At 52.2% G+C, this 22,763-nt stretch overlaps 1 protein-coding gene and 1 long non-coding RNA gene across 6 annotated transcripts in view; one reads left to right on the forward strand and one right to left on the reverse strand.

The window, feature by feature from the left end:
• Positions 1 to 5,852: 5,852 nt before the first annotated feature.
• On the reverse strand, positions 5,853 to 12,296 carry Tlx1 (T cell leukemia homeobox 1). Of its 2 annotated transcripts, none has more exons than XM_052184898.1 (3): positions 11,344 to 12,296; positions 9,084 to 9,285; positions 5,853 to 6,873 (listed from the first exon to the last, which is right to left on the reverse strand). In XM_052184898.1, exons 1-3 carry the CDS (start codon positions 11,918 to 11,920, stop codon positions 6,651 to 6,653), a joined length of 1,002 nt encoding a protein of 333 aa, XP_052040858.1. In that variant the 5' UTR covers positions 11,921 to 12,296; the 3' UTR covers positions 5,853 to 6,650. The 2 variants fall into 2 exon arrangements, with proteins under 2 accessions (XP_052040858.1, XP_052040849.1); XM_052184889.1 differs by having other exon boundaries at positions 9,084 to 9,321.
• Positions 12,274 to 22,763, forward strand: part of LOC127686895 (uncharacterized) — a 10,937-nt gene continuing 447 nt past the window's right edge. Inside the window, exons 1-5 of one of the 4 annotated variants that reach the window (XR_007978265.1) lie at positions 12,274 to 16,283; positions 16,441 to 16,552; positions 17,155 to 17,282; positions 18,000 to 18,154; positions 22,622 to 22,763. The exon at positions 22,622 to 22,763 is cut by the window's right edge and continues 447 nt beyond it. This is a non-coding gene — a long non-coding RNA (uncharacterized LOC127686895). Of the gene's footprint in view, positions 16,284 to 16,440; positions 16,553 to 17,154; positions 17,283 to 17,999; positions 18,155 to 22,526 lie in introns of all 4 variants that reach the window. The other 3 variants (XR_007978262.1, XR_007978264.1, XR_007978263.1) reach the window with 3 other exon arrangements.

The raw sequence follows: 22,763 nt of genomic DNA on the forward strand, positions 1-22,763 counted from the left end.
TTCATATTTTGATTGAAGCTTACTCATTAGAAGATTACCACAGAGTGCAGTGGCTCATGCCTTTAATCCTAGCACCGAGGAGGCAGAAGCAGGCAGATCTCTGTGACACCAGTATGGTCTACATAGAGAGTTCCAGGACAGCCAGAGTTACAGAGTGAGACCCAGTCTCAAAAAACCTAAAATAATAATAATTTGTTATCGTTATTTCTGCATTGTTATTATTATGTTATCATGAACATCTCTAGCTCCCCCCATTCCCGCCCTCCTGTTCACACCCACCGCCCTCCACGCCCTCCATGCTCTCCACGTGGTGCCCCAGAGCAGCCTTTCCCACTGCAAGCTTTGCATGAGCAGATGGGACGGAAGGATTTTCCTTCCTGGTTCTCCGTTCTTTTGTCTAATAAAGTATGATTCATTTGCTTCTATTTTTAACTTTCTGCTGGTTTGATCCTCCCATGTGTGAGACCCAGAGGCAGCAGCAGAGGAAGGACTGTGGAAGACAGATCCTCCTTCCAATCCTAGAGACTCCTGAAAGGAGTCAAACCCAGCTGCAAACCGCCCAAAGTGTGGGCTCATTTAGGTGAGGGGATGTGTCAGGCCTGACAGGGTGGAGGCTATAAGCTCAAGAAGGTGTATGTGTGTGTGTGTGTCTATGTTGTGTGTATGGTATATGTATCTGTATATGTGTTACTGTGTGTCTGTGTTTTTATCATGTGTGAATATCTATGTGTGTATGAGTGTTTGTGTATGTATGTATGCAGTATGTGTATGAGCATTTATGTATATGTATGTATGTATGTATGTGTGCCTATGCATGTATATGCTGTGTGTCTGTGTATGTGTGTGCTGTGTATGTGTGTGTCTGTGTATTGTTTGTATACCTGTATATGTGTATGAGTTTTTGTATATGTATGTATGTATGTATGTATGTATGAGTGTGTGTATGTGCATGTGGGTGTGGTGTGTGTGTCTGTGTCTATGAGTGGTGTGAGTTTGTGTATATGTGTATGTGTATATGAATGTGTGTGTGTGCGTGTGTGTGTGTGTGTGTGTGTGTGTGTGTGTGTACAGAAGAATGGGTTGGGCTGGAGGTGAGCTTCCCAGACTTCTAGAGGGCAAATGACCAGCTCAATTTCTGCTGGGTGGTCCTTCCAAAAAAGCAAGCCCCGACCCAGAGCTAGCTCACACCAATTCTCCCCAATCCACTGCACCCCTGCACTTGGCCATCGCACCCAAATACCCTAGCTCCGGGGTGAGATGAACTCTGAGTGCTGGTGCCCGTGCCTACCAACCAAGTGCTCTCAGGCAACGTTGTTTAACTTCTCCGGGTCTATGTAAAGAAAAATAGTAACACCTGTCTCATACGATGGTGTTTAGAAATGAATAGTATTTTTATATTCTAGCTCAGTGCTCGGCACTCTGCAAGCGCTCCATAATACTAATTTTTTAGTACTATTTTTATCTTTTTGTTCCTGATCCAGAAGAAGCCACTCCAGCCCTCTGACTCTACTCAGAAGCTTAATTCAAAGCGACTCTCCTCATATGACCCCTAGAGGGCGCCAGAAACCCATTTGTCCCGAGTTTCTCAGTTTAAGCACAAGTATGGTTCCCTTTTAAAAGCCAGAGGCCACCTTAGAATCACAAGGTTCCTTCCTTCCTAGGTACAGGAAGAAATGTGGGTCTGAGACACCAGGGTTGGAAAAAAAATAAAACAGAGCGGCAGCTCCCAGGACAGACAGCCTGCCTTCCTGAGGCACATTGCCGCTGGGACTTTGCACCTGCACCTATTCCTCGGGCTTCGCAGGAGGTGGTAGGGGGCACTGAAAGGGATTTTCTGCGGTCTTCTGCCAGAATTCAGGGCAGCCTGGCATCCTCAAGGCCAACCACGAGTTCTTGGGGTTTCTTCCTTGCTAGAGCTACGGAAGGAAAGCTGAAGCCGGGTTGGAGGAAGTCCCCACCCCCAGGCCCTCCTTCGGAATCGGACCCTCCTCCCTCTGGGCTGGAGGAATGGGGAGCAGACCCAGAGAGCCTGTGGAACTAGCCAGGCAGCGCGGCAGGCATCAGCTTGTGAGAGGGTAACCACAAGCCCGTCAGTGAAGTGTGCTCCCTGTGTGTGCCTGGTTCCACACACCCGCGGCTCCTCTTGTGCAATATTGCACACCCAGGATGTTGTAGGCTGCATACAGGAGTACAGGCTGGGGGAAAGGAGGTGAGCACGTTTAGACCCATTTCCCAGCACAAGTGGGGTACTCCTAGTTCGCTATACTTACCTGACTGCCCCCCCCCCATACTACACCATACATCCTGGTCACACCAGGTTTTTCTCTGGGCTAATCGGAAAACCTGTCCTGGCTCCAGTCTGTCCTAACCCTGTTCCATCGGAATCCCCGCAACCAGGAACCCAGAGGAGAGTAGGTGTGTGGGGAATTGAAGGCTTCTGTGAACCGAACAGGCTCGAAATAAATCTGCTTGGTCACTCTTGGGAAAGTGGTGGGAGCAGCTGGGAGGGAGTGGAACCTTTGTGACACACCACTAAAGTAGGAGTCAGGGACCTCCGGGGTAAGAGAAACCCTGGGTCTGAGCTCAGGGGCCCCAAGGACAGCAGCGTCTCCCGCCTGCCCAGCACGTCCTGGCGTGGCTGCTGAGCCCCAACTGCCTTAGCTTTGTGGCTGGCAGCCCCTGCTTAAATGTTTCAGAAGCTGGACTGTCTACAGCAGTGGCTCACAACCTGTCCCTTCGGGGACTGAACTACCTCTTCAATGGAGCCACCTAAGACCATCAGAAAAGCCGGGTATTCACATTCTTAACAGTAGCAAAGTTATGGTTGTAAGGTAACAAGGTAACAATGAGAATATGTCTACTGGGAAACTGTATCAAAGGCTCACAGCACTAGGAAGGTTGAGAACCACTGACCTATACTGTAATGCACAGGCCACAAAGGGACATTTATCTGAGGCAGGGCACCCCTCACAGGGAGGCACGGTGGGGTAGGGCAATACTCATCCACTAGAGAGAGTCTGCACAGCCCCCTAGCACAGATCTGGCCACACAAAGCCTCTATTATAGTTAGCAGGTTGAGCCAGATTTTCTGTGTGTCGCCTACTGCACAACTTGGGGGCTCTTTGGTCCTCAGCTCCTCCTGGATTCTTGGGGCCACGGACTACACAAAGTCTTAGCTGCTGCCCAGGGCTCCATGCTGGGGACTTGGTCATTACCACAGGCTCACTCAAGCCTCAGAGGGAAATAGGCTTTTTTGCCCAGACAGGTTTGTTACTGCTGTTTCCTCTCTCAACGACTCGACACACGGGTTATTTAGATGATTTCCCCCCCCCCCCATTTCTTCTTCTTTTTAAAATCTGAAACAGAGTTTCTGGCCGACGCGATCGAAAACAGTGAGATTCGAGTTTATTTTTTTCTTGGAGCGTTTGACCTTGACCCTCACAGTTCTCCTTCCACGCCAGATCCTCTACTGAGGGGAAGGTGCCACAGCTCGGAGCAGGCCTGGCCAGGTCGCAGCCTTCCTAAGTGTATGGAGCGCTCCGCTCCTGGAGCGCTCGGTACACACGGGATTCGCTGAGATTCGGGCCCAACGAATTCCCGGCGGAGAGAGAAAAGTGCCGCGTTGCTTCTCAGAGTCAGGGATCCCCAAACTTCCTGAAGTCTGATACCCTTGAGAGACGTCGCCCAGTGCCTGGGAATCCCCAAGCAGTCCCAGAAGAGAGCGAAATCCAGAGGCCTGGAGCAAGCAGGCGATGCGGAGGGCTCATTGGACTTCCTGCACCCGCCGCAGCGCTAGGGATGAACCCGGGATAAGCTGTGCTCTAGTCCCAGACGAACTTCGCAGACTCGGAGAGCAACGGGGCTTAAGACTTGCATGTGCTGGCCCAATTATGAATGTCGGGACAAAGCTATGAAACCAGAGGAAAGATCAGGCGTGGGCGCCCAACTCTGTCTTCTGTCTCTTCAAGAGAAGGTGAGAATAGCTTTGGAGTTTTATGTTTGGGCTCTAGGACCTCTGAGTTCCTCAGTCGGACAGCTTGAAGACTCTTGACCTGTGCCGGATATCAAAACGCACAGGTGGTGCACAGAGGACTCTTCTACAGTTTTTAAAGATACAAATGAAGGGAATGGGGGGGGGGAAGCCAGGAAGAGATCAAGGTATTGATCTACAACTGCAGCCCCACACCGAATTTAGGGAATTTAGGGGCAACCACTCTTGTCCAGTTTAGAAAAAAATTTCTTGGCTCTGGGAGGTCGCTTCTGGATTTGGCTTGGTACTGGGTGTTGTGACTTTGAATGACTTCTCCCTAGAGAATACAGTGACCCTCTCCCGTGTCTAATACAGAGCTTGCTAAAGCCAGTCCAGGCACTGTGGCCAGGAGAGCCTGCTAGGAAGCCTGCCCTGTTTCCCTTTTACTCAGAAACAAGAGGCCTTTCCTTGGATGAGGGATTGGAGGGGCAACCCCCACCCTACCCAGCCTTGGGCTTTCTTGGGGTGGGTGCTAGACTCTTTGCCCCTGTACAACCTACCGTGAGTGCCAACAGCCATAGGACAGTGGCTTTGGTGATATTGGTGTCCACAGTTCTATGTGCCTGTCCAGACCCCAACCACACGAACTTCCCACCTACAAAATTCTCCCAAGAACTGACTCCCTATCTCCTACTTAATTTTGTACCTAGTGAGTTCTCCAGTCTCACCACCATCCAGGTCCAAATCAGTTTCTTCTTGTTACAAGTTTTGCAGTTGGTCTGGTAGTTCTAGAATTAGAGACGAGGGTGTGTGGGGGTAGTAACCACTGTTCTGGTCCAAGTAGTCTAAGGACTCCCAGAGGTCCTTGGAAGGCCACTTTTGTAGATTCCTGATAGTCCAGGCTAGTATTGGGAGTCCAGGTAGAGTAGCAGAGAAGATTCTGGCTATAATTTTTGGCCCAGTGGCTTGACTCAGTGTCCCAGCTTGCTGAGAAGGGAACAGAGACCCCACACTCCTAACAGATGCTGATCACCACCCACCCCATCCCCACTGGTAGCACACCTGCACACTCACCTCAGAACCTCAGATGACCTCATCAGTGCTGACCTGCACTTACACAGAGCTACACACTCTCGCCTGCAGGGACAGCCTCCCACAATGATCCCCACTTCCTGCAATTACAAACCATCATGCACAAGTGCATCATGCATGGTGTACACTAAAAACACGGCCCACATGGTTTTTCCTTGCACTTAATTACACCTATACAATTAGAGATGATGCACAATTCCAGACACGCACTTACCACAAAACCAGATTCACAAAGGACAACTAATGTGTACTTCCACCGAATTAACGTGATTTATATACAATTAAAAACACGGGCAATCACAAAACATCTCCCAAATGGCCCATTCTTACATGGTTTCTCTCTCTCTCTCTCTCTCTCTCTCTCTCTCTCTCTCTCTCTCTCTCTCTCACACACACACACACACACACACACACACACAACTGTAAGCTCATCTTAAGGAGAAACCAAAACACTTTTACACTAAAAGTTTTGAACATAATCACGCCTTCCAATTTCGTTACAAACATTCACTGGCAGTAACAGGCTGATTGCCCTGCTGACTGGTCATGCCACCACAAAACACACAGCTCACTCCTAGACACCTAGCCCGTGTTCTCAAACTCAGGATGGCTGGCTCCCCTCAGTTCCACCTTCTCCTTTTCGGTTCCCTTTTCCTCTCTCTGCAGAGCCTAGTAATCTTGCCCATCCACAAACACCCCAAATCCAGGATACTTGCTGCTGTTTCTGAAGCTCCATCTTGCCCCAAAGCCAAGTAGCTGTAAAAGCTAGGCTCAGTAAGGAGCAGACAGCCCTGATCCGGAGGGTTTTATTATTTTTCCACATAAATTACACAAGCACTTTATAAAATGGTTACACAGAAAACACCTTATAAGTGCATAACTTATAAGTGCATAACTTACCCCCCTCCCCAAACAGGATCTGGAGAAATGGGCTGCATTTGTGTGAAAGCCTGTCTGTGCATACCTGGGTGCCGCTGGGATGTGTGGTGACGGCCTGACAGGCCAAGTTTAGTTAGCTGTTGTGTGGGGGCTAGTGTGTCACAGTGTGACTATGGCCTTGCGTTTGGGTGAGTCTGAGAGTCACCCCCAGACTATGCCCTACAACAAGGGTCATTTGCTATGACCCTGTGTGTGCATAGGCCTTGTATGTGGCTCTGGGGTGACACCAAGAGGGACAATGGTATCACCCCTGTGTGGGCCTCCAGGTTTACGATGGAGGAAAGGAATAGAGAAGTTTCCAGCTTTAGTACAGATGACTGCCTGCAAATCCCAGAAACCGTCCGGACCCCACTTCCCTTGGGTCTCTCTGTCCCATGTTAAAAATCAGTAAAATTTATGAGATAGAGGAAAACAGGATTCTGAACAGCTCCAGAGTGGGGGCAGGATCACACAGGCTTCTGGGAAGATGTCTCTGCCTCTATCCCCAGCCCTCTTCCACTGAAGACAGGACAGTGACTGCCCGGGTGTGGAGGCGGTGCTTGGGGAGCCTTGCCGAGAAGCCCCGTTTGTTCGTTCGCCTCCTGCGTGCAGTCAGAAAGGGTATCGAGAATTCTGGTTCTCTGGATAGCCCTCAGCTGGCCTTGGGTCCTCACTCGCAGGCCGAAGCCACCGACGTGACGCTGGTGATTTTGGTGGAGTCATCAGACCACGGCTGCAGGTTCTGCAGGGCAAAGAGCGACGAGTTGTGCACGCACAGTGGGTCTGCGGGCAGCGGCTGGGCCAGGCTCTTCTGGAAGGCCTCCTGCTGCAGCTGCAATAGGATGCGGTTCGCCTGCTGCCTCTCGGCCTCACGCTCCTCTGCTGTCTGTCGCCTGCATTGGGAACAAGCTGTTACCAGCCAAGACTCTAACTCTCTTCCCGCGCCTGCGCAGGCCCCAGAGTACGCTTCCAGGAGATAGTCCCTTAAGCCACCCCCTCAGCTCCTTTAAGGCACCCTCCACTCTTGGGGGTCCTGACTCTTACAAAAACATTGGAAACCCCAAAAATGGATGGAGCAGAAGCATCCCAGAGGAGCAATGAAAAATTCCAACGGATCAAAACTCCTGGGCCGCCTCATTCACTCACATGGCCTACAAATCTCAAGGGCACACCATGGAGAAACTGGTCTATCCCAAGACCAGATGCTATCCCAAGCCTGAAAGGCCCCAAAGACCTGCCTTTTCCTTCAAACCTCCAGCTTGGCCCACGCCTCAGACCTCCTGTGCCAAATCCAGTGCCCCTGGGCTCTCTCTGGGCCCACCAGCTTCCTCCCGGGCGGTCCAGAGAGGCGGTGACTCACTTATTCCATTTAATGCCGTCCCTCCACCCTGTCAGCTGAGATCAAACGTCTGTCTCTAAGGTAGACAGACCTAATGGGAGTCCCCGGGGCCTCCAGAAGCAATTTGTAGGCGATCGATGAAACCGCTTGAAGCTTGCGGCTCTTCCCAGGGCGAGGCGGACGCCGCCTGCTCGCACAGCGCCTTTCTGACTTTTCCTTGTCTTTCTGTCTCTCATCTTCCCAGTCTTCCTGAATTTTAAACTTCCCAAATGTTTCCCTCCATGCACTGTCTTACCCTGTTTTTTTTTTTTTCTCTCTCTCTCTCTTCGCTCTTTCATTTCCTCTGAATTAGGGGAATGTTTGAAGTGAAAAATCACGTTTTTAATAATCTGATACCTTCTTTTTCACACAAATTTCTGGCGGCTTGCATTTCTCCTGCACCCCTCACCCCACCTTTAAAATTTTTTTATTATTTATTTTCTTCTAAAAATTGACCATCTTTGTTCCTTCCCTTTGTGTTAAGTTTCTCTCCTCGCCTGTGGTTGGCTTTCTGAGCACCACCCCCCCTTCCACCGTCTTAAGCACAGAGGGTAACATCCACCCCCCTCAGCTAGCCCACCTCCTCCAAAGACCAGCTTTCCAAAGGGCTGAAACCACGTTCCCCACCCCTTCCCCAGCCACAGGAATGTTGGTGGGGGGACAGACGACTCTCAGGACTCGGGCTTCCTTTGTGGCCTCGAAGGCGGAATCTCGGGCAGATTCCTCGCCTTCATTCAGAAAAAGAGGAAACTCCAATTCCTTCCTCCCGCTCTAGGCCCGCCCGGAGCGGCGCCGCCGACTTTACTCGGACTCTTGCCACGCACCTCCCCAGGGTCTGAGCTCAGAGACTCCCTGGAGCTTAGAGGGAACCAGAATGCGGACTGGGGAGTGTGGAGCGGCTCCGGGATGCTTGGAGGCGCAGAGAGAAGAAGCTACTTAGGGTGTGTGATGCCTAATATTCGTGAGAATTGGAGGGAAAGGTGAGCAGAAGATGAAGGCCAATGTGTGCGCATTCGGGAAAAAAATTAAAAACAAAACAAAATAAAACAAAACCGAGAGCGTGGTAAGCGCTGTCGTCGGTGGATGACAGAAGGAAAATGTCTCTTTCTTCTCCCTGCACACCCATCTGCTCCTAATTGATCCTCCCCCTTTCAGTGGGAACCGAGAATCCCCGCCACAGCCGGTGCAGATTGATTTTCCCCCCTCCAGGATGGGGGACGACTGCGCAGAGCTCGAGCGCCTGGGGAGGAAGCAGTGAGTAGCGGCAGCCGGCGGTCCGGGGCCCCAGACGCTCGGCGGCGAGTCCGGCTGGAGCGCAGAGACCTGGCGCGGCTCCTCCTGTCTGCACGTCTCAGGGTCAGGGGAGGTTCCACACGGGGAAGGCAGGCTGGGCAATCAAAAGGCTCCTCAAGGACTCTCTGAGCCCAGATCGCATAGACTAGTCTATAGGCCCGTTTGTCTCCGCGGCGGAGACCGGAGCAGCGTCTACACGGGGTAGACTGTGCTGTCCTGACAGCCCTGAAGCGGCTCTTAAAACACAGGAAGGATTCTCCAGCCCCAGCCGGCTACTGCCCTTCTTTGTTTGTGGTCTCGAGTGGCTGTAGTAGCTCACTTGCCTAAACCGATCGGAAACCAGCAAGCAAGAAGGAGTGCGTGCAACCCGAGAGAGTCAGAGAAAGCCGAGCGCTCTGCCGCCACCGCCACCGGTCCGCCCCGCGAGCTCACCTCCATTTCGTCCTCCGGTTCTGGAACCAGGTTTTTACTTGCGCATCGGTCATTTTGAGCGCCTTGGCCAGAGCAGCGCGCTCCGCCGAAGCCAAATACTTCTGGCGGTGGAAGCGCTTTTCCAGCTCACAGATCTGCAGGCGTGTGAAGGATGTGCGCGGCTTCTTCTTCTTAGGGGGCGTCCGGTTCTGATAGGGGTGACCTATACGGCGTGTTACAGTGAAGGGTGAGAGGGCCACTGGAGCGGGAGACAGACAGACGGCAGAGGCAAGCGGCAGAGCGTCAGGAGGCGTCCCAGGCCCGACACCCCGCGAGTCAGAGGAGTCACAGCACAGTGGCTAGACCCCCCCCCCTCCAAAAAGCAAGGCAGTGATCCACCCAGCAACCCTCCACCTCCCAGGATCGCCACGGGCTTTCTCCTGCCCCTGCCCCAGGCTGACGCCTCCCCAAGCTGACACTTCGGAAATCTCCCTAACTTGGGGCTTCAGAGATACCATCCGCTCCCCCTGGTTCCCTTCTCCCCTACCTAGGGACAACTAAGCCTAAGCGTCCAGCCTCGGTCTCAGCCTCTAAACTTAAAAAGGGCCACTCCATAAAGCGTGAGGCCCAGGGTGATCACAGTTCCAGGCCGTAGGGCCTGTTCCGTCTCAGTCACAGTCCCACGGTCACACACAGCAGATATAGCTACAAACTTCCAAACCTGTACTCCAACAGAAGAGACTGCACACCTAGACAAGAAACAGGACCCAGGACTACAGCCATACACCCACAGGCCTGACACTACAGTTGACTGTGACTACCCAGAGTAGGCCTGTGTCAGATACCTTTTGTATAGCACACACACACACACACACACACACACACACACACACACACACACTACAGTGGGCTCATAGTAGTATGGGTTAAAGCCCATCCTATGACACTGGCCTGGGTTTAAGGAGGGGAATGAGATAGGCTCTGGGTCCCCTCCCTCAGGAGAGGAGTTTTGTTGTCTCACTGAACCCCCTTAACAAGTGCCCTTCCTGAACACAGCACAATGAGCACAGAGACCCCTTCCCACTTCTGCTGTGGCCCCAAAGAAGTTTGGGTAGGGCCTCCAGGGACAGTCTTTCTGCCTGTGCTGTTTGTAACAGAAGCAGAGGGGCCCAGGGTAACTTTGGGGTATCCGGATCCTTTTCATTACTGTTCTTTTTATTACACACACACACACACACACACACATCACAGTTAAGGCATGAAGCTTTCTTGGGAAGTCCCATGCACAAGCAGAGGCCTAAACCTACTAACTCCCATCTATAAGGCCCAAACAGCTAACTGGGGCCCAAGTCCTAACAGCTGTGTGTCAGGGATTTGGGGCCTGAACCTTCCCGGATCAGCTCGCGGTCTAAGGATCCAAGGACGGTAAAGGCAGCCAGCGGGAAGTTAGCGCCAGGGAAGGGGGCACTCCAGAGCTCGGGCAGAGAGAACGGAAGTCGGGTCAGAGGGAGCTAGGGCTAGCAGAAAGAGGTAGGGGCAGAGAGCGGGGCAGCTGGCTGCCACCGGGCACGCGCTCGTCCCGGGAGCTGCCTTCCTGCCAACTCTCTGGGCAAGCGGGTGCATTATTCATCCCCGAAATAAGAGAGCCGACCCCTGGGAGGGATACGGAGGAGGAAAACGGAAAAAATCGGCCCAGCCTTGTGCTACCACCGACTCTGAAGAAGCCCGGCAGTCCAGGAAGAAGGCTGGCTGGCTCTACTCCTTCACCCGGACTTGGGGCCTTTGCGGATCTGCAGCGACCCGCACCACAACTCAGAGCACGTGTGTGTGTGTGTGTGTGTGTGTGTGTGTGCAAGAATTAGGAAAACCCTTTCTTATGTCTAATTCTGGGGATCTTGGCCTCCGTCAGGAAACCGCAGCCAGGACAGAAAAAAACATTTTTTGCTCACACCGCGTGCAAAGCCTAAACTGTTGACAGAAGATGGCCTTGAATCTAAAGCCCTCTACCTGACTGGGCCCTGGGATCCCGAGAGGGGATCAAGCTTTGCTTCCACGAATGGGGGTCCAAGAGAAGAAACAGAAGAACCCAGGCTGCAAGAACTCTTGGAGCTCAGCGATTTTGAGCACATAGAATCCTAGAGGCAGCTGAACTTAGGAACCGCACAGAGAGGCGCTAGGCGACCTGGCGCTCAGAAAGAGCTTCAAGCAGCCATCAAGCAGGGTAGTGGGTAGCACAGAGCCCGAGCCACGGCCAGGCGGGACGCGCGCGGGCCGGACTCACCTGTGAACCTGTCCTTTGTGTATCTGCGGTTACTCTCCATCCAGGGGAAGGTGAGGCCGGTGAGGTTGTTGACACCCGGCACCGCAGGCACAGAGGGCACAGTAGGCAAGCCGGTGGCCAGGGGCTGGGGATGGGCCACAGCTCCAGCTAGCGGCCTGTGCGCGGGCACCCGGATCACCCCTGCAGCGCTCAGCGCCCCGGCGCCACCGGCACCCCCGCCACCGCCGCCGCCTCCCGGACCGGGGCCGCCCGCCAAGGCCATGTTCACGTTGTAGGAGCCGGCCAGTGGGCCCATGCTGCAGGCACCGCCGCCACCGCCTGCCGGGCCACCGGGGCCACCCGGGCCTCCGGTGCCGTAAGCGCCTGTGCCCCCGGCCCCCGCCCCAGCGGCGGATCCCCCGCCGCCGTAAGTGTAAGCGCCTCCGACCAAACAGCCAAGGCCGTATTCTCCGTCCTGGAGGCGCGAAGCGGGCCCCATACAGCCGCCCTGGTCAGGGCTGTTGAGGATCTGGTCGATGCCGAAGCTGATGGGCTCCGCGTGGCCCGGGTGGAGATGGTGCGGACCCAGGTGCTCCATGCTGGCCCCGGCCCCACGCGGGGGCCCGGGCGCGGGCGCTCGCTGCGCTCAACTACCCCGGCAGCGAGTAGGGGCGCGGAGGCAATCGCCGCTCCAGGCTGCGCTGAGACTTGAAGGCGAAGTGCGCAGAAGGGCCAAAGTGGGGGGAGGGGAAGGAGAGAAGGGGAGCTGTATTCTTCCCCTCTCCGGCTTCTCCTTCCCTTCTCCGGCTGCTCGCTCGCTGTTGACTCTGGGACATCAATCACCGGGCGAAAAAGCCCTGAGCGAGCTAGCCTAGCTGTTTCGGCCGGGTCTCTCCATTGGCTGTGCGTGGAGAGGAGCGGGGTGAATGACAGCGCGGGGGAGGGGTTGGGAGGGGGAGAAGGAGGCCAGGAGCCCAGACAGATGCCGGAGCCAGAGACAGAGGGACGGAGATCAGGGCTCTGAGTAGTTCCAGCGAAGAGAAAGGAGGAGAGCTACAGAGAGGTTTAAATGAGAAAGAAAAATATCAGGAAGCAGCCATTCCCAGAGACGAACAGACAGACTGGACCAAAGGAGAGGGAAATCAGGACCCTTTCCCAGACCTGGTAGGAACCACCCCCCTCACTTTGAACAGGGCCAAAGGAGTCCAGCCCACTAGGCCCCTGGGGACAGGTGTCTTGCCCAACTGGAGAATCTCCCCAAGGGCTGAGCTGGGAAACACCTGTCACTCAACCAGGAGATTTACTGCAACTTCAAGTCCAGCTTGTTAGAAAGTAGAAGACTGTCTACTCCCCAGGTATGGAGCCCAGGCCCCGAGGCAGGAAGGTGGTGAGTTCAGGCTTGTCCTTTAAAACAGGTCCTATGAAGAACTGGCTATATATTGTTATAGAAATTAGCAGCCATCCCAACGCACTCTCTTTTGAGAATTTAAGGAAAGGAAAGCCAATCCTGAAAAGCAGGCACAAGCCGAAGGATTAGTTTGGGGTGCACATGAGGGTGACCATTCCTCAAGGCACCCCTTTCATTTTGAATAAACAGATGCTCTCAAAGCGATTCCTGTGAAGCCAGAATGAGTGGCGCTGGCTCTGTGAGAGAAAGGAGTTGTTTCCTTGCATTTAGAATCTTTGGAGGGAGGCCTTGGGTCTTAAGGCCGTGGGGGCTGGGGCTGCTGGGTCGGGAATCAGGGAAGTGCGTCCAGGACAAATTTAGGCCTTTTCAAAGTTATGCCTGTGGCTGCCTGGCTGAGAGCCCACGAGAAAAGAAGGAAACTCCCTTCTTCTGCTTCCTCTCTTTCCCCTCTCCAGTCGGGAAAGGTCTCTTCCCTCTTAGGAGCCAAGCTCTGGAAAAAAAGAAAACATAGGTTATGCATTCTGATCTATTTCAGGTCCGTTCCATGCTTAACCTTCTGGGAGGTCTCTAACAGACAAACCGCTGGCAGGTCAGAGCCATACTCCTCAGCAGGTCTCAGTGGAATCAGTTTTGGCTGTGTCTGTCTGACATTCTCTTGAAGAGCCTTCGTCAGAGACAGGAAATGCCATAAAGTATATATATGCACACACACATACATACACACATATACACATATATGGCATATCTGTGTCTCTCTCCTAAAACAGCCCCAACAAATCAAACATGCTCATCTTGAGTGACTAATAAATTAATGGAGACTTGCCCAACAAATATTTGTGTACTTAAAATGTACCCGGTACTTTCTAGGTACTGGAGAGACAGCAAAGTGTCTCGACCTCAGAAGACCTAGGTTTTATACAGACAATAAACAAAGAAGGATAATCCAGAAGTCCATATTTTGGATAAGTATAGAAACTCAGTGGTCTCTCCCTCGGATAAATACTCTCCTTATCGTCAACCAGGGGGGCAAATGCTCATTCAAGATCAGAAAGCGTGAAGCAAGCAGGTAGTTAGCTGTTCACTAAGCAAGACTGAGCTCCAGATTCTTGTTTCTCACTCAGCCACCTCTATACCCTGACCCGTAGGCTTCCCTACCTTACCTGGGGAATTGTCTGAAACCGATGAGCATTTTTCTGCCTCTTATCTTGAGAGATGTAGAGCAGAAAGCAGCATGAGTGGTTGCTATGTGCCACACAGCACATCCCGCATTGCCTGAGACCCATAACAGCCCTGAGAAGCTGATGGGTCCGGCCCGATGTAGCCAAATAAAGCGGAGTGAATGAAAGCACAGACTGGCCCATTTGTCTGTCAACTGATGGACAAATAAAATGTGGTGTAGCCACAAAATGGAGCCTTCTTCCACCATGACAGGGAAGTGTGTGCTCGCTCAAACCACAAGGAAGATGGAACTGGGAAATGAGCTAAGTGAGACAAGCCAGGAACAGAGAGTCACACAGCAGAGCTTTTATGTGAACTGGCCAAGGCAGAGAACTCCATAGGACAGAAAGCAGACTTGTGGTTGCCAGGACTAGAGGAAGAGGGGAAGGGACTGTTCCCAGGGCACAGAGTCATTTCTTTTTGGAAAGATTAAAATTCTCTGCAATTAGGCAGTGCTGGTAGCTGTGAAGCTTCATGCAAATTTTGAGAGTCACTGAACTGTGCATGTTTAAAGTTTGAATGTATGAAATGTGAATCACATATCACTTAAAAATGTTTAGATGTATTTATTTTATGTGCGTGAGTGTTTCTGCCTGTATGTGTACCACGCGCATGTCTGGTACTTCCAGAGGCCAGAAGAGGGCATCTGTTTCTGTGGAACTGGAGTTCTGGCTGGTAATAAGTTACTATGTGGGCTCTGGGAATGGAATCCTGGTCCTCTGCAAAAACTCTACGCTCTCTCAACTGCTGCCAAGCCAACTCTCCAGCCTTCTTTATGCCACTTTATTATTATTATTATTATTATTATTATTATTATTATTATTATTTTGGTTTTTTTCGAGACAGGGTTTCTCTGTGTAGTCCTGGCTGGAACTCACTCTGTAGACCAGGCTGGCCTTGAACTCAGAAATCCGCCTGCCTCTGCCTCCCAGAGTGCTGGGATTACAAGCATGCACCACCACCGCCCAGCCCTTTATGCCACTTTAAATAAAAGACAAACCTGTTCAAAGTTCCACAGGCAGAAGAGGGTTGCACTGGGAACTCAACAGTTAAAACTTCTTCTCTTTGCAGCTGAGAACTATGGCAGAGGGCCCTGGAGCATCCCTGTGGCTGGAGGCCAGTGGTCCTACGTCTGTTAGTCTAACCACAGTTCTGCCACATTAGAATTGGTTTTTGTTTTTTTTGTTTGTTTTGTGTTTTGCATTTCTTGTTGTTGTTTTGTTTTGTTAGCTTTCTTCAGAGCTACATCTTTTGCCACTCTGAGGCCCTTGCCTGAAACCACTTCAATCTTCTCCACACTTTGCCCTTCCCCTCCCACCAATGCTTTACCTTTCTAGTCCCATGGGCTTCTTACCCTGCCTCTCCCAACTCCTGACACCTGCTGGCCCACCTCTTAAACTCTTCATGTGTAGACCAGAGTAGGACAACTCACCCTTGCTGGCCCAGGCAAAAGTTGGCAGAGATCACAACAACCCACTGGGATTGTGTGGCTAGCAAAATCCCACAGCTGAGGAGTGCCTTCCTTGGCTTTAACCTGTGCTCCCAACCTTTCTGTTTTCTGAGTCAATTTTTATCCCAATCCAGTCCTGGAAGGCTGGAGTTCTGCGAGGAGGAGCGCTGTGTATTTGCTGATGCTTGCCCTGGGGAAGCTGGGAAGGACCAGTGCTTTGATGGCACCTCGGTCTCTAGCTAGAAAGATGAGACCAGAAGATCTGGACCTGTGAGCTCTGCCCCTCCCTCAAGTCCCTTCTTCTCCCAGCACACAGTTCATTTGATGCTCCATCTGTGTTTCCAGAGCAGTTTCTCCCACCTTTCAGAGTAGCCCTGTTCCGGGAGCAGAGGGAGGGAGAGGGAGCAGCCCTTAGGGATCACCTGGGATGGCTCAGGGACCCTTAACCACAGCAGTAAGCATTCTATTAGTCCTCACAATTCCGTGGTGATGCCATCTTTGCTTTCCATCCTGAGCAAACCCAGGCATTGCATGCTGGGAAGAGGCAGACTGGACTCCAGTACTGCTTTCAGCACCGCTTGTCACAAGGTACTCCCTCCTGCTGAGCTGGACCCTTGCCTCGGTGACATCTAGGTGAGTTTCAGACCCTGCTCTCTCTACTCCTCTGGAGGCCACCTGGCAACCACGCCCCCTCTGTACAAAGGCCCTCTTGCCTGCAAAATAAAGAAGCACCTCCAATTAAGGAGGAGCAGCTGCAACTGAGGCTGGGGGAGGTGGAAGAGAAAAGCTGGAGTCCCCAGAAGGAGTCCTCTTTGGATCCCACCCGGCTTCCTCTGGGAGAGACCCCAGAGGCAGAGGTTGTCCTTCAGCTCAGGGATATGCACGGTGAGTTAATTACTTGGTGTTTGTGGGACTGTGTGGGAAAGTTGGATGTGAAAGTTCAACAGTGAGCACTGGGCAGGGGGGTGCAGATGTCCTGGGTGTGTCTTTAAGGGGGTAATTTTAAGTGTTTTTCTTGCATGAATATTTATTGTCTGTGAAGGATCCAGCACTGGTTCCCATCAGGGTGGTATCACCACAAACAAAGTGCCAGCAAGATTGCTGGAAGAGGAAGAGGAGTTCTGAGTTGTTTCTGCAGTGGTCACCTGGAGGAGGTGTGTAACAGTGATCCTGTAAGTGCTGTGGGTTTGCTGGCACAGAATTGTGTCTGTCTCTACAGCTGTCTTCCATGGTGTGCGCATGTGTATGTGTGAATAGGTGCAATGAGGCAGTGGTGATGCCGAGAGTCTGGTTTGGATGGGAAATGGCCACATGTGGGCCTGGGGTGTGTCAAAGGGAGGAAGACCTATGCCTGATGGGAATTCTGCAGAGGAAGCCAAGTGGCCCAGAAGCATGTAAAGAAAGGGTTTATAAGATGGTGAGGCCACTGCATTGTGGGTCAGCAAGGTAGAGGTGTCCTCTCTGTCTCAGCAAAGGGACCAGGAAAGATTCTCTTCCAGCAGACAGGAGTTGTCAGTGATGTGGGGACCCAGGGGCACAGAGAAGGGCACTGTGGCCTGTGGTGGGCTTGGGTGGGTGGCAGTCTCTAGTACCTAGATTGGAAAAGAAGAGCAGACTGCTCCAGCCACAATACAATGATTCTTACTCAGCTTTGGAGTGTGAATTCCAGGCTAGCCCCATAAGCCCCCACCCAACCCTAAAATAAGAGACTAACAGCCTGTCTAATAGAAAAGACTGACACACATTTTCCCAACAGAGGAGGGACATTGAACGGGCAGAGGACAAAGACACAGATACCTCACCGGTCATTGGACTACACCCCAGTTGTCACCTGAGAGAAGGTGACAGTTTTCTTTTCCTACTAGGTCCATCAAAACTGGGTAGGTAGGTATTTTTGAGATAGTGTTCTTTCTTGGGACCCTATTCACCCTCAGCATCAAACTAAAGCCTCCTGCCTTTCTCTAACAGACTTCTTCCCAAGAGAATCTGTGTAAAACTGCTTTGGGTATCTTTGAGTCTAAGTCTCCTCCCAGCATGCCAGAACCCCAGAAAGAGTAGAGTTGTGTGTGGTCTGAGAAAATACTAAGGGCAGAACAGACTCCCTTGGCCCTGGATAGCCTCCTATGCGAGAGTTCAGTTTACCACCTTTGAGCCCAGAAGGGCAGTTCAGCCTAGAATCCAAGGTCAATTCTACCATTCTTTGCATCCACCGTATTGGTCATGTAAGTCTGCAGGGTGATATCTAGCAGCAGAGAGCATCTGGGGTGGGGGTGGATCCCAAGATAAGATGTGGAAGAAGGGGAAGGGGTTCTTAGGGAGCACCAGCCAGGTGCTCACACACACACACACACACACACACACACACACACACACAAAACCTTATCTGTTCTACACAGAGTAACACAGATTCCTCTCAGGTCTGTCTTCAGATCTGAGAGTAGGGATACTGCTTGTGTGTCCCAGTTGAGGGGAGAATGGATGGAGATATTTGCAGATCTGGGAAATCTGACTTTCTCAGGAGAGTCCCCGGGGTGCCAGAGAGGCTAAGTGACGAATCTCAAGGTTGCCCTGTGAAGGTCCTCGCTACCACTTTGTGGACAGGTCTAGTGGTCCAAACCACAGGATTTGGAGGTTATAAGCCATGGGCGACTGCGACTGCAAAGCTGGATGTCTGTGGTGCTTGGAGTGGAAGACTGGAAACCGCCGCTCAGTACACACCCCGCTGCAGCAGGAGGGGCTGGAGGTCAGTACTGGAGGTCGGTACATCCAAGAAGCAGACTCCCGTGTAAGAGCCAAGCTGCGTTTTGTTTTGTTTTGTTTTGTTTTTTGTTTTTTTGTTTTTCGAGACAGGGTTTCTCTGTGTAGCCCTGGTTGTCCTGGAACTCACTCTGTAGACCAGGCTGGCCTCGAACTCAGAAATCCACCTGCCTCTGCCTCCCAAGTGCTGGGATTATAGGCGTGGACCACCACTGCCCTGCTCAAGCTGCGATTTTTGAAATTATCGCTGTAAACTCCTTCTCCAAAAGAAAAGTACTGGGCTTGGTGACCGGGTAATGACTTAGCCCAGGGGCCTTAGCGGCTGGCAGCTGCTACTGGGAGTTAGTTGGTGGGGTACTGTGTTCCACACAGTGTCTGATTGCGCAGGCAACCACAGTATATATACAAATGGTGAAACAGATCGGATTCAAACACCTGAAGCTTTGGAGATTCAGGTGGGCACTGCCCGCCCTACAGGCAGACACACAGAGACCCTCTCTCACCCCCCACACAAGTGTGTGTATGGGTAGGTCGTCCTTCCAGTGTAAACATTCCAGTCCTCACAAAGATTATGGTGCTAGCCAGGCTCTCCTGAAATTCATAATAATTCTCCCGTCTCAGCATCCCAAGTTACCGACATGAGCCACTACTTGAGATTCGTTTCGCTTTTGGTCCACACACGGGTGCCTGCAGATGCACTCTTCAGTTCTGATCAGAACAAAATTAAACCAACCCCCTCTCCATCCACATCGCCCTGGGCGGGTCACTGCACTCGGGCACGCCACGCGGGACGGTAGACGCACACGGCAGCATCCCTACGGACCTACAGGTACCCCTAGTTCCACAGAGACCTTCCAGCTGAAATTCTTAAAAACAAAACAAAACAAAACAAGCAAACACCTCAACCCTTCTTGCACTATCTCACGCACAGAGAGTCACGCGCTAAACGCTTATACAATTCTTAGTTTCCCAACTTTCGGGGAAGGCCAAGGTCACCCGGCAGAGACAGGAGGAGGTCTGAGGCAGAGCAAGCCGCAGGTGCCAGAAGTGGGGTCGGGGAAACCGAGAGGGAGGGACCAAATCCATATGCATGGGCTATGAGCACAAAGAGCAGCTGCGGGGAGCCTGAGCCCCGCGGGCCCAGAGTTACAAGGAAGCGGCGGCCGCCCAGCTAATTGAATTAGGTCGGCCTAGCCCTGCCACCCGCGCGCCACCGGCGTCCGCTCTGCCACCCGTCCCCGGCCGCCGCAGGCGCTCATAGGGTACCGAGGGACCGATCGAGAGAAGGAGGCTCCGCCGCCTGAGCCCCGGCCCGAGGCGGCCTCTCCCCCCGGAAATAATCCTATTGTCCCGTAGGCTGTTTGCAGCACTGGGCGTCCCGATCCCCAACTGGACTGCGACTCGGTGATTAATGGAACTGTGGCGAGGGAGCTGACGCAGGCAGGGGCCTCAGCCCTCCTTGGCATACCCTTCTCTGGGGTCGTACCCGGTTCGGTGTCCCTATCTAGTCTGGAGGATCTAGGGTCTCAGGAGAAGCAGGCGATTTACAGGAGTCGACCAGTGGGGTATCCTAACGAGTACTGCTTGTGCGAACGTGCGGGTGGCGGGGGTTGGGGGTGGGGTGGGGTGGCGGGGGCGGGGTAGGCTCTATGCTCGGCGGTCTGCTAGCTCTGCAAGTTCGGTGTGTTTCTTTGAGACGTGTCCTAGGGACCTGGGAGAGGACCCTACTCAAGTAGAAGGGGGCTCCACAGTAGCTCAACACCAAGAACCTGGACCTAACTAAGCCCAGAAAGCCTCTGAGCTCCAGAAAGTCTCTTCCTGTATCCGCACAGACTTCTCCCAGCCTCTCCCCGTGCCTCACCAGCAAGCAACTGACAGTGTTCCCCACTTCTTCTTACCCCTCTTTTTCTTAATTGGTGACAGGAAATGTTGACCCCCCCCCCTTATCTGTCTGTCTGTCTGTGCTTACTTGTTTGTTTGAGTTGCTTAGCTTTTTTCCTTTCCAGCCAATCGAATCCTCTGAATCAGAGCTATGGGGCTATTTTCATGCAAACCACTCCTAGTGGTTGGGATCTGAGAGCCCTCTAAATACTAAACCCCATCCGCACTCCTGCCGGCCTTCCAAGATGTGATTGGGAAGTAATTCCTCTATTTTAGGTGGCCTAACACACTAGGGGCAGAGAGCATGTCTGTGTGTCTGTCCTGCTCTTAAACCTCAAATGCCTGAGTGCCAACCACAGTCCCTGTTGGTCTCCCATAAACCCTCACCTGCAAGCGCTCTTGATACTAGCAAGAGAAAGTCCCCTTGGCTGGTGACCTTGACAAGAGCAGCAGAGAGAGGCATATTCAGGTGGGATGGGTACAAGTTACTGTAGAGACAGGAGACTGGAGAATATGTTCTTTTGAGAGGTGTCCTAGGCAATTTGGAGGGGATTCTGGCAGGGTGGGAGATGGCTACCCCCCCCCCCCGTTCCTGAACTGTGATAAGTTTTGAAGATCACCCCAGTGGCCAAAACTATCCTGGAGGTGGCCCCCTACTTCCCACCCTCTATCCTCCTTACTTCCTGCTATAACCCACTCCTCTCAGCTTGGCTGTGTTTACCATGCTATGCAGCAAAGTTAAAATCCTCCTCTCCCTCCCCTGTTCAGCTCCTAAGTACACTCACCTCTGGGGAGAAGGAACTCTGGACCAGAGGGAGCGGTAAAACTCCAACCCTGTGCCCAACAGAAACCGTGAAACATCTGAAAGCTTTGCTCTTGGTATGCCAAGAACCAACACCAGGAGTTAGGCAATGTGGGAAAATGGCCTCTGCTTCTCCCTGCATGCCCAGACTGCTACCCAAGCTCTTAGGAAGGTTGAGAAGAAAGCCCTGGGCTGGCAGCAAGTAAGCAGGGCCACTCAAGAGCCCACCAGACACCAGCTGCTCAGGCCAAGCCTGGCAAGGCCCTGGCCAGGTCTCCTCAGGTCACATGGTATTTCCCAAGATTTTTACTGCAGAGCCGGGATGAACAGTGACATCTCCTTCTCCCCTTTCATAAATATTACATCTTCCCAATGCAATTACAGGAGCCTGAACGGCATGAGCATTTACTAAATAAGATTATGGGGTAATGCTAATGCAGTTTATGTCTGCGCTCTGACACCAGACAAACTCCCTATTAATAACCTTTCAATGAGGTGCAGGGCTCCAGTTGTTGAGCCCAAAGATCTAAGACTGCCCGCCTGTCTGCTCACTGAAGGCCAGACCATTGTTGCCTCTTACCAGGGGTGTGGGGGACCTGTACTCTCTCCCAGGTCACCTGGGCACCTGGCTCTCCAGGTCTCTTGATCCTCCCTTCTAGGAGGCAGCCTCTTGAAGGAGTGAAGCTGCCCCTGTATCTTCTCTTTCTGTGACCTTCAGTCCTAGCTGGCACTCTGCCTCCTCTCTCCAGTCCACACAGACTTAAATGCACATCTTTCCAGAAGGGTGTGCAGGATAAACCTTTCTTGCTTTAGTAATTGTGTCACCACCCACGGAGGAGAGGCCAAAGCCAGTGCTTCCATTCATGGCCCTTAACTTACTTTTTGCATCCTCATAGTACGAATCCCAGTTAGGTGTCCACTAGCCATGACATACCCTGTGTGAACACTCACAGCGTTCACCTCCATTCCTTGGATGGGAAGTCCTCACAACCCCACATCCACAAAACAGAAAATTATTGCTGCTTCACAAACCCGTTCCCTAATACTCTCCAGGTATCATTCATAAGTCTTATTGCAAGCAGTCAACAGCACACAGGTGGTTTTTTTGTTTTTTTAATGTATTATATGTAAGTACACTGTAGCTGTTTTCAGACACTTCAGAAGAGGGGGTCAGATCTCATTACGGATGGTTGTAAGCCACCATGTGGTGGCTGGGATTTGACCTCAGGACCTTCGGAAGAGCAGTCAGTGCTCTTAACCACTGAGCCACCTCTCCAGTCCCCAGCACACAGTTTGTTTTTTTTTTGTTTGTTTGTTTGTTTGTTTTCTTCAAGTCAGGGTTTCTCTGTGTAGCCCTGGTTGTCCTGGAACTCACTCTGTAGACTAGGCTGGCCCCAAACTCAGAAATCTGCCTGCCTCTGCCTCCCAACAGGTTTTTAAAAGAACCTCTTTTGAGGGGTCCTAGATTTGAAGTTACAGGGGCATGAGTTGGAATCCCAGCCACTGTTTTCCTAAGTGCTAATGTGAACTGATCAGGGAGCTCCTCTGACCTTTGCTCCTCTGATTTATTAAAGAACCAATGGGAAGCGAAACACACAGAGCTCTGTGCTCCACTGTGTGCGTTTCAGCATTACCATCCTTCTCATTATTGTGCTGATGTCCATGTAATACATTTGCCATCCCCATAGGTCTGGGAGTCTCTGAGAATAAATGCAGAACAGCCTTCAGACATACCAAGTGTCTTTCCTGAACCCCTAAATTCCTCCGCTTGAAACCTCCACAGAGCTCCACGGAACACATGAGGCTGCAGAGATAAGAGACAGACAGGGAGGACATCCTCACTTCTCCACGGCCTCCTGTCTTGCCCTGGTGAGGACTGGATGTTAATCCATCCCCACATTCTTCTTGGCCTTCGATCAACAGAC

Source organism: Apodemus sylvaticus, chromosome 1, assembly GCF_947179515.1.
Source record: "Apodemus sylvaticus chromosome 1, mApoSyl1.1, whole genome shotgun sequence".
Taxonomy (NCBI): domain Eukaryota; kingdom Metazoa; phylum Chordata; class Mammalia; order Rodentia; family Muridae; genus Apodemus; species Apodemus sylvaticus.